This window comes from Chenopodium quinoa, unplaced genomic scaffold (genome assembly GCF_001683475.1).
Source record: "Chenopodium quinoa cultivar QQ74 unplaced genomic scaffold, ASM168347v1, whole genome shotgun sequence".
Classification (NCBI taxonomy): domain Eukaryota; kingdom Viridiplantae; phylum Streptophyta; class Magnoliopsida; order Caryophyllales; family Amaranthaceae; genus Chenopodium; species Chenopodium quinoa.
The window spans coordinates 16300-28154 of NW_018742541.1; the positions used below are offsets into that span (position 1 = coordinate 16300).

At 33.3% G+C, this 11855-nt stretch overlaps 2 protein-coding genes across 2 annotated transcripts; one reads left to right on the plus strand and one right to left on the minus strand.

The window, feature by feature from the left end:
* The first annotated feature begins 33 nt into the window (after positions 1–33).
* LOC110720092 (anaphase-promoting complex subunit 10-like) lies at positions 34–3372 on the plus strand. Its single transcript, XM_021899091.1, has 7 exons — positions 34–239; positions 460–648; positions 743–803; positions 924–995; positions 1066–1136; positions 2712–2816; positions 2910–3372. Exons 2-7 carry the CDS (start codon positions 470–472, stop codon positions 2977–2979), a joined length of 558 nt encoding a protein of 185 aa, XP_021754783.1. The 5' UTR covers positions 34–239; positions 460–469; the 3' UTR covers positions 2980–3372.
* Positions 3373–4139: 767 nt separating this feature from the next.
* LOC110720093 (organic cation/carnitine transporter 4-like) lies at positions 4140–11098 on the minus strand. Its single transcript, XM_021899092.1, has 2 exons — positions 10193–11098; positions 4140–6074 (listed from the first exon to the last, which is right to left on the minus strand). The coding sequence occupies exons 1-2, from the start codon at positions 10599–10601 to the stop codon at positions 4888–4890; spliced, it is 1596 nt and encodes a 531-aa protein (XP_021754784.1). The 5' UTR covers positions 10602–11098; the 3' UTR covers positions 4140–4887.
* Positions 11099–11855: the final 757 nt, after the last annotated feature.

Consider the following 11855-nt stretch of genomic DNA (forward strand, 5'->3'; position numbering starts at 1 on the left):
ACAGCTAATCAAATCATCTAATATAACAAGCTAGTTAAAGTGTCAAACCAATTAATACAACAGCATAATAACTATATCAACTAGCTAACACCTAATTACCGATCAAGGCCACAACTAACAGCCTTGTATTTGTAACTAGTTTTCAAATTTCCCCACTCTTGACAAGGGGTGGACAACTGAGTGGACAGGCTAAAAGTCGCGGGCTTCCAAACTATCTGCGGATTCAAATTTTAATCAAGGTATTCTCCCTTTTCTCACTCTTTCTAATCTTTTTCATTTCAATTGTTATCGATTTATAGGGTTTCGAATTTCTTACAAAATCCAGAATTTTTGGGTAATTCTGGGTTAAATTCAATTAATTCAAATCAACACTTTTTAATTTGATTACATTTTCATTCCCCCTTTTCTTAATTTGATTGTTGAATTACATAATCAATTCCTTTTTCTGGAAAATTCCAGAACTTCCAAAATGGCAACAGAATCATCTGAAGGAGAAGATGAAGGAAAGCTTGTCGGAGGTAGCAAGGATTTGGTTGTCGATGGGGATCTGCGCGAGATGACGAAGAATGCAGCTTGGAGTGTCAGTTCTTGTAAACCTGGTAATGGTGTTCAATGTCTCCGAGATGATAATTTAGAAACAAATTGGCAGTTAAGAACACTTCTTTTCTCCCTTTAATCTTCAATTAGGGTTTTCAATTATGTAATTATAAAGTTTTATATGAAATCTATGTTCCTTTTGTAGGTCTGATGGGGCACAGGCTCATATGATTAACATTCAATTTCAGAAGAAAGTAAAATTGCAAGTAATAGGGTTTTGCCTAATTTGATTTTGGTTTTTCATTTGTTTGTTGTCGTAATTTGTTTGGTTTTTGACTTTTTGTGGTATGGTTAATTAATGTTGTCTACTATTAATTTGGTTTCAGCTTATTGTGCTGTATGTCGATTTTAAGCTCGACGAGAGTTACACACCTGGTAAGATATTTCATAACATGAAGGTAGTTTTACAACATCAAACATTTGAATGTTATTGTTCCTTGTTCAAATTATTGTAGATGGGGAATGTAGGAAATAAAAGCTGTGGAGTTAGTCAAGCCATCTGGTTGGGTGTATATCTCATTATCTGGAAATGATGCACGGTGAGACATTTTGACTAATTTGTTGTCTGATTCTGGCTTGGTAGCTTACATAGTAGTCATCTGTGAACTGAAATCACTTTAGCCGCATACATTCTTGTGAAGCTAGTGGCTTTAAATCCAATGCTTGCTGTTTTTTATATTTCTAATTTCGGATACCTATTTCTAAATCATGGTTGAAGCATTAAACTTGTAAATTTAATGTTACATTGTGAAAACATGTCCTGCTGAGGTTTCTTGTTAGTATCCATAGCTTGGGAGTCAGAAATGGATAGAGATGAGCGATTTTTTTGCTTTGTTACAGGCGCTTCTGTAGTCATAGCCAGACAAGGTAGCTGATGAGCCTATAGGTTATTATAGTCCAATGATTCTGAGGAATAAATTTTTTAGAATTGTATTCATATCTGGTTGATGAATGAATCTTCCAACTTTTTGGAGCATGAGAGGATGCACAATTGGGTGCTTCTTCCTCTGGGGATTGAATGTGTGCGGAGGTTTAGGGCAATAAGGTTCTTATCTCTGCATTTTCATATTAGTATGGCATTCAACATCATGGAAATATCAATCTTATCTATGAATATAACTACAAGTGTTAATCTGGGAATATGTATTTTTAGTATAGCACTCAACATCATTAAATATCAGCCATCACTAGTTTCTGTGATATTTTTGCTCCTCTTTTATTCTTCTCAGATCTTTTCGGTATATCTTAGATTATATGTTATGCATAGTTGCAGAGTTTTTACTGGCTAGACACCCTCCTCAACTATCACTTCCTGAGTCAATAATCTCAATATTATGTACGGTCTTCATACTGCTTTTGCTTCTGATGTAGCCAGTTATTCGACGTTTACTGGTTGTGTACTTGTGTCGTGTGCAATTGTGCATGACCCACAATGCCGTGCATTTCATTCTAAAAGGTTATTTTATTCTTTGGGCATTTGATTCTGGATTTTCCCCATGTAAGATAGGTTTATGCAATTGACCTTCAAAATTTCATTTCATATGTGAATACCCTCCTTTTCTTTAGACTGACAATAGAAAATCCCTGTACATCTCAATCTTGAGACTGAGTCTTTGTTGTTGTTGCATCAAAACCAACTCTCTTTATGTTCTGACCTTTCCTTGTGTAATGGTGTATAGTAGGTTTATGTATTCTATGTCTTCAACCTGCTGTATCGATCTTCATGTCATTATCTTGGTAGCTAGCTGTTGCTCTGACTAGATCCTGTCCTAGTCATCATCTGGGAGTCAACATGCTTGTACAGTTCATGTTTTTCATCCAAAAGTAGATTTCGGCTTGAGGTTTGGACTCGTTGAAATCCTGGAGCCATGTTTTCTTATATATCTCTTCAGATTTACTGCTACTTTTGTATCCTATATCTCATTGTATGCTTTTATCCTAATTGATTAGCTGGTGCTTTTTAGCTATGAGCTTTACTTAAGAATTGGAAATTGGATCATACTATTGAATAACTTCGTGTTAGTTTATATTAATGATCTCAAAAAGATGTATTTAAGACTTTATAACACCTGTTTCTTGAGCCAATATCTGATAAGTGTTTTGCATATTTACAGGGAAACTTTTGTTAATACTTTCATGCTGCAAATTGCTGTTTTGTCAAATCACCTTAATGGAAGAGATACCCATATGCGCCAGATAAAAGTTTATGGACCTAGACTGTATGTTTTTGCCTGATTGGTTTTTCAATTCTTGCTTCATATGTCGCCTTTTCCTCTGTCTAAATTATTATTTTCAGCTATAAATTGTAACAGGAATCCCGTTCCTCGTCAGCCATTTCAGTTCACCTCTGCTGAGTTTTTGACATACTCCACTGTCAGATGAGGATAGTGAGATGTCATTGTTTCTGCATCACGGCACTGCTGTATGCCTGTATACGTAGTTTTATTGTTTCTCTGAGGCGATCTTATTTTTTCCTATATTGGTAACCAAGGGATGAAGCTGTAACCGCTGATTGGCTGCCTTGCAAACCTTGCTTTCGAAGATACCAAGCACTCTGCCTGTAATGTAGGAATTAACTAATCATTGGTTTGATTCATATGGCATTGCCTAATGAATTTGTATAACCAATTAACCGCTGGATCGCAGCCTGTATGCTTTTTTCCATAATGCTTAACTATAGATAGGTATACCTTGTTTAGTTGTTTGTACGCCTAAATGATAAGTTGAGGATGCTAATTTGGCTTCCAGCTGATATGGTTTGTTTCGGGCAATGTCTACATTTGTTCAGTTTTGCACATTTTGGGATATAATAGCGGTAAATGAAAAGCAACGTACATACTCCGTATTTATCACTTAAAATTATCTAATTTTGGGTTAAACGTACGTATTATGTAAAAAATTTCAATTGTGGGAAATGAAAATAGACCCGAATACACAGCCCAAATTGTAATTTGCAGTGGAGATAAACACCCTAACCGCCTAACTAACTAATTAACAAAGTAACTTATAACTGTCAACGATAGTATTAAAACTGACAAATTATAACAAACCAAGAATCCATTTTACTAATCACTCCAATTTCACACAACTAACTAATAAAACCTATAATTTTCTGTTGCATATAACTTCTCTTCATTTCTTTAATTCCTAACATAATAACATTCAAGATTTCCAAGAAAGTACACCCTCTATTCTCCCTTGAACATCATAATGTCTAATGATCATGGAAAACCGCCGAGGGCGCCGACGCTTGATCAAACAAGGCGTAAGAGAAAAAGTAATACTCAGGAAGATAATGATGGTGGTGAAGAAAGGGCGCCAAAGCAAAGGGGTATTATTTTCCGACCACATACTCAACAAGAGTTTATGGTACAGTATACAGCCGCAATCGCAATCTGCTAAATTAGGGAGAAGAGAGAATGAATAGCTTCATTATTATTCATCGATAGGTAGAGTATTTATACAAAACCTACCTCATAAGATAGAAAACAATATTCCTAAAGATATACTAACATAACCATAAACCCTTAGATATATTCTTAAAATAATATCTTAACATAAATATCCTAATTAAATATATTATTCTCTTAAATGATATCTACGGAAAATATATCACACGTATATTTTCCGATATCTCTAACACAATCACAGCCGCTACCACAACCACAGCCCCATCCGATGCCGCCACCACCATCAATACCTTTAGGCAACCGAATAGAAGAAGTTTAACAAATTTTGAAGGAACATGGACTTGATCATGGAGAATCCCTCTGTAAAAATGGGTTTGAGGTTGCTCAGAATGGCTCATTCATTTTGTTTAATTTCTGAAAATGGTTTGCAGTTTTGTTCTCTGAAAATGTGTTGATTGATTTTCTGTTAATTTTTGAAAATTGGTTGTATGACTAGGAATTCATACCAACACGACCTATGACAATGATTAATGGCTCCCAAAGATCGATCTCACTTACCTCGGTTTGAACGAATTGCTGTAGTGTTCTTGGGGTTAAATTGCATACCTCCGTTTATTCAAGTTCGAATCACAGACCTCCGCTATAAATTAAGTTTAGTTAAGTGATCATGTATAATTCGTTTGAAAAAAGATGAGAGGTGTGAAATTGTTAACTGGGTAACAACATTGCCACATAGGCTGTCCCCACAAAATCCCACTCAACAGCTCAATAAGTGATAAACTTGTAAAAAAATTCCAAAATGCCATTGTGAGAAACGGAATTGTTTCTCACCATGAGGAATGGGGCTCCCTCGTATAATTTAAGTTGCTAAAAATTATATCTATGGCTCAAAATCTGGCTTCTCTAGTTCTCCCTCCTCCATACCAGCCATGGTATCATACAAAGGCCGATTCAACGTCTCAGGCAAAAAAAATCCTAGCAAACCACCAACGATTCCACAAACCGAAAACACGATGAAGGGATACGTGCTACCCATCACCACCACAAGAGGGGCTAAAATCGCCCCCATATGAGACGCTTGTGTAACACATCCTAGGGCAGCATTACGTACAACCGTGGGGAACAACTCTACGGTGTAAATAAACAACAAATTATATGTTCCTGCCATACCAAAAATCCCTAATATACCACTTATCATACGTATATTCTTCCATATTCCATAGCTCTTCATCAAACTCCCTAACAAGCAGAACACCCCACTAAACCACATAGTTCCTATTGTAAGTGGCTTCCTTCCAAACCTATCCAACATAATCGCGGTTAATGTGAAGGCAGGCATTTCAGCAACCGCGTTGAGAAGTACATTGAGGTAGAGGTTGGTGTCGAGATTGACCACATTTAGGCTAAGTCCATAGTACACAACCGCGCAACAAAAGTTGATCATAAAGGCTAAGTAAAGGCGTACTCTTGTGATGGGTGACTTTAGGACATCTATTAAAGAGCCCTTCATTGCCTCATTTTCTTCAAGAAATGAATCCTCTTTAAGAATTTCAACATCATTGTTCTTGTTAGCATTATCATCAAGGGTAAGCTCGACGCCTTTTGGGATAATCCGGCCATTAGAATGTGCCATTTGACGCATGACTTCCATTGCTTCCTTGGTTTTACCTCGTACAAGGTACCACCTAGGAGACTCTGAGAGGAAAGGGATAACGATTGTGATGAACACGATGGAAGGTATCGAGGATGCAACATAGAGGGATCGCCATGATGGGAACATGTAGGCAACTCCGGAGAGGAGAGCAATACCGGTTGAGAAGAAATAGAAGGTGGACATACCGGCAACACCACGTTTACTTGGTCCTATAGGCTCGGTCGCTAGGACAAATGCACACATGCCCACCCCGCCGGTGCCAAGGCCACTCAAGAACCGGAGGAGGGTGTACACGACGTAATTTGGAGAGAGCGCGGTCAAGCAACCGAGGATCCCGTTAAATAGGCATATTATGGTTAGTGAGCCTTTTCTTCCTAGAGATGAATCCGAGAGATGACCAAATACTCCTGCTCCTGTAGATTAATAGAATTAGAAGAGTACTTCATAATATAAGATTGAACATGTACGCCACTACGTAACAAATTAAGTAGTTGTCTAACATATTATTAATTCCTAGCTTAATTTACACTATTAACGTTACACTCATTTAACATGTTAATTTTGGACTCGAGTATTAACACAAACGAGGTTGGTATGTAGCCACTAGCTAGTTTCCAAACCCAAAGCCACTTAAGTGAAGATTTAGCAAGCAGACAAAGGCCAACAAAGGAAGCACAAACCAACAATAGGTAATCAATCAATGGTACGAAGTAACAGCCTAACAAGTTCATTAGCATGTGATGGACCGCTTATTCAACAAGGAAAACTATAAGCCACTTGATTGGCCTCTAACTTATACTAGTACTTATTTTATAAAATAATTTACAATTTATAATTGTATTAGTTTCAATTCACGACAATCAAACTTAGATCTAGCTAAGGCTAACTTAAACCTTATTCGGCTATACTAGCCTTATCGAAATTGTCTGATCTAGATCCAATCAACAAAGACAACAAGATTCTAATTTATATTAATTGAACCTATCCAAAAAATTCATACATATCTTTATTAAATATGTCTTGACGTGTTTAATAGATCAATCTAACTTAAACTTAAACATAACGCATAGGAAATGAATATAATATGAGTAATGCCAAATGATCAAAACCTACCAACTAGACTAAATTAAACCCAACAAAAGTGAATTTTTTTTCCTAAAAAATCAATTGAGTCAATAATGTTGGCAATGTATAGAATAATCTTGATTCGAATATACTTTTGTACTCCATGTTGTTTAGGATAAGGTGTTATTTAAGGTATAGTACATTAGTTGATTAGTACAAGACATGAGTCATGCAATTGGTACAACTTGTGACCACCTTAATAAATACAAATTCCTACTATTAGCAGGAGTGGCTAGCTAGATGCAGTTAAAAATAATAAACCACTAGCATGCAGCCGTAATCATTCAAAATCTCTAAATTTTGTGATTATTACAAAAAATAACCAAATGATTCGTCATTTTAATCAATTAAAAAAAATGTCAAAATAAAACTCAAAAAGAGCATCTGTTTAGAGATACCATATCTCTTACAGCTTCACTTAAAGTAACAAACAAGTAGAGATCAAATCATCCAAAATTTAGCCCTTAATCCAAAAAAATCTACTACGTAATATCACTTAAAAAAACAAAAAACGAAAAACAAAAAGATTTATGACCGTAAGACCAATATCTATCTCTTTATGACTGAAACGTTCATTTCGTCACACCCGTCAATATAACAAAGTAACGTACATTGACGTGTGTTTTTTACAACCAATCCACCATAACTCAACCAGTTTGCTACTTATCTAATTCTCATCATCTTGAAAATTTGGAGTCACTTCGTTTCATGTCAATCCCTACATTTTCTCTCTTTTTTATTATTGCTTTTAGAATTATTGTTACATTTATTTTCTAAAACAAATAAATAAATAAAGAAGAAAACCTTGTATTATTTTCTTATTCCTCTCTATCATTTATCTAAGGGCCTGTTCCGATTGACTGAGCTGAGCTGAACTGAACTTAACTTATTAATTAGTGATTTTTAACTACGGATTAGTGATATTTAATTATTTATTGATTATTTATTATTATACATATGTGTATATACAAATGTACATATTAATAATAATAATATTATTATTATTAATTATTGATGATGATTATTATTATTATTATTTATTGATTATTATTATTATTGATGATTATTATTATTATTATTTATTGATGATTATTATTATTATTTATTGATTATTATTATTAGTATTATTATTTCAATTATTATTGTTATTATTATTATTATTTATTGATGATTATTATTATTATTATTATTTATTACTTATTGATTATTATTATTATTATTATTATTATTATTATTATTATTGTCGTTGTAATAAGAGCTTAAAAGAATGAAATTTGGCTTTACATCATTAGCAATATCATTAGACGTAAATTAAGAGTTGAACTGAACTGAATTTCAACGGAAGAAAACAGGCCCTAAGTTGCACAGCTTTATATCAATTCAAATAACATTGTTATACCAGTACTAATTTTTGTATAGTTTTTACTCTCATACATGGAACCACTTAAAAGTTATAACCTCATAGATTGTCTGGTTGCCTCTTTGGTCTTCACGCAATTATTAAAATTACGTGTCCACCAAATTGGTTTGTTTTTTTTTTTTTTTTTTCAATTGCAATGAACTTGAAACACATGGGATAACACATATACGGGTAATAAAATGAGAAGTTGACATATGTCATAATTCCAATTAGCAAGACTATCATTATTGCTTATCTAAAAGAACATGCTTTTTTGTAAAACGTGCATCATGTGGATCTATCATCTGACATTGTTAATATATCACCAAACTAAAACAATAGAATTAGCAATTTTAAAGTTAAGCACTCAAAAAACCAATTGACTTCATAAAAACCAACATTTTCACTCGGTCCCATAGTTTTGAGCGTGTTGAAATTGACTTCATAGAATTAGCAAGCACAACAAAGTGTTCATGCCAACATGTCCAACTTGCAAAACAATGGAATTTTAAGGTACAAAGGAATATGCTTAAGTTTAATTGGTAGCATCTTTATAACTTTGGATGATTACTTATTCATATATCCAAACCAAGCATACTTTTTCCTTTAAAAAACAAAACATACTAATGGAATATTCTATGTTAGGGGCTGAAAGAGTAAAGAGTTAAACAATTTTGACCAGTAATATTTGTAATTCTAGTGACATTTGCTTTAATGGTGACTCAAACAAACAAAATGTTATTTCACGGATTAATTAATTTAATCACTAAATAAGTCAATTTGACATTTGCTTTAATTAATTTAACCTAACCCTTTCTACTTGTAGCATAAATTCATTCTGAAAAGACCTATTAAAACAAGGATTAAGCTATTAAAATACACATTAGCACATGGGTTGTACTTAATTTATAAAAAGATTATAAAAGGCCGTAGTGAGGTTGATCACAAGGAGTGCAAACAATAAGCCTTCAAAATTTTCGATTAGGACTAAAATCTACCTTAATTAAATTTAGGAAAATGGCATACATAGCCCTAAGGGCTACATATAAGCATTTAATTTACTCTTGAAAATTGTTTAAATTTAGAAAATCATGACAAAAGTACACTAATTACACCGATTTGCGCGTGTTTTTGTCATGAATTCCTAACTTTATACATTTTCCAAGAGTAAATTCAATGCTTATATATAGCCTTAAGGGCTATTTATAGCATTACCCTTAAATTTATTAGCTAGATTCTGCTAGGCAAAAACAACAAGATCATTAATCAAATCATATTCTCTTATACAAATTATTGTTCGATAATATAATTTATTTATAATTTATATACTCCGTATGTAGTTTTGTGAACAGCAATTAAGAATTAATATTTAATATCACCCTAGGACCAACAATTACGTAAAAAAACCTTATTCTGTTTTGGTAACCCTCAAAATAAGCAATACACAAACATTCTAATGTGATATGACTCAATTATGAGTATTTGATAGTGCTTATTTCTGATCTTAAGAAATTAAAATAAACTAATTCTCAGTAGTAGCATGATTTATTTCATAATGGTTCTTAAAATTACTCCTACTATTTTGATGAGATCTAGTCAAGTAGTCATTTGCATTTGAACAGTCGTTTCTAATTAACATCTTTAACGATCATCAATTATACATATGCACCATTACTAAAAATTCTTTAAGAAAAAATTTACATCCTCGAAATTCATATATGAAACGAATTCTACAAAATCAAATATCTTTTTAAAACTTTAACGTCAAAAAACAGCTACAATCATGTAATTTTGACTAAGCAAATATAATAAGTCGACAGAATCTAAAAAAACGGAAGTAACAATAATTTAAAGAAAGAATCAAATTAATTACTCTAGAAAATCTATCATTATCAGCGTTGCAATTATTTAGAAACGGATTAATTTTATCTCCAAATACTTAAATTTGATATCAAAATAAGATAGAACTAAAACAACGAAAGATAAGGAGAATAACATTATGTGTACCTATCATGCAGCCGAAGAAGAACAAAGATTGCACCAATCCAACCTTATACTTCTCACCACACACCAACCCCCACTCGGCCACCGTGGAGCTACCGGGCCCATCGACCCAATCCCACGAGCCCGATGGCAGCCCACAAACCTGGGCCTGGGCCGGGCTGCAGCCCGGCCCGGTGCACCACCACCGCGGCTCGCGGTCAGCGAAGATCATAACCATAGTATGAAAGGCCTCTAACGCCCAAGCTAAACTTGTTAGAACGAAATGTCTTAGCTGCCACCTTCCGAACTCGCCGCAATACTTGAGAAGCATCTCGTCAATGGTGAGCTTCTCTGGGACGTTGGATTTCCCATTGGCCGGGAGAATCAACGGCTGTTGGAGATCCCCGAGTACCTCGGGGGTTTGAGAAGGCATTGTTGAATTATATGGGGTTTTTTTATGGGTTATGTTTTGTGAATATTTCTTGCTTATTTATAAAGGCTTTGTCTCAAATTTGTACTGAATTAGGAAAACAGAAAATCTGATTTATGCATTTTACTTTATTTTAAATTAATAATAATAATAATTTAGAAAAGGGATGTGTCACGTGATAATGGGGTGTGCTGTGAGCTGACTGGGTGTCACTCAATAATCGTAGGAAGATCGTGATTTTATAGGAAATAGATTTTTATTTTTTTATTTTTATTTTTTAAGAAATTTTTAAAGGAAATAGATTATCTTTTTTTTTTACTGAAAGGAAATAGATGATCCTAGAGTCCTAGACTCTTGATTTTATTCTAAGTTTTTAATTGATAAATTTATTTGAATGAAAATAATATCTTGTTTGATTTGTGTAATTTAACTCACAATTATCTTCGAATAATAAGTACTCTAAAATACCTATGCTGAATTTGAATTTGTGCCAAGAGTGAAATTTGTTATCATATAAAAACATAGGGAGGAGTTGATTTTTTTTTTTTTTTTTTTTTGAAACCATATTGGGAGGAGTTTAATTGGTTTTTTTTTCCTATTTAAGCAAAATATTCTATAGGGTAGTTTTAATTCTAAACGAATAGAGTTATTGTCAATCCGATAATTTTAATTCATTTAAATGTGGTTTATTTGGAGTTCATAATAAGTGTTTGAGGGCAATAATACAACATGTTTAGGCTGAAGTTGAGATTCATAGTACTTAGTATTCAATATCAATAATAGGTGGATGTAATAAATGATTTTATTTGATTTTTTTCCCTAATTTTGTGGATCTATTAGGATATGTGTACAATGTTTTGCTCTCTTTCCTTTTATACCACATTGAATTTATTGATTTTTTTTTTTTAGAGAATGAATTTATTGATTCAATCTTACCAATTTTGTGAAGGCTTGTGAACTAAAATTATTTCCCTTTAGGCCCAATATTTCTTTTAACGTAGGAAGAATAGGTTTAAGGCCCGATATTTCATTTAAAATAGTTTACATAAATAAATAAATAAAGGTTGATAAATTCCAATAAGTTCACTTTAAGAAAAATAAGCTCGGATATTACCTAAATTCAACTTAAACTACAAATTAAAATAAGTTACAATAAATTCACATAAATACGGAGTACAAATTAGTTAAGTAAATTGTGCCCTTAGGTCTTTGATATTTGCTTAGGTTTTTTTATTGAGTTCGGGACTAATAGAACAT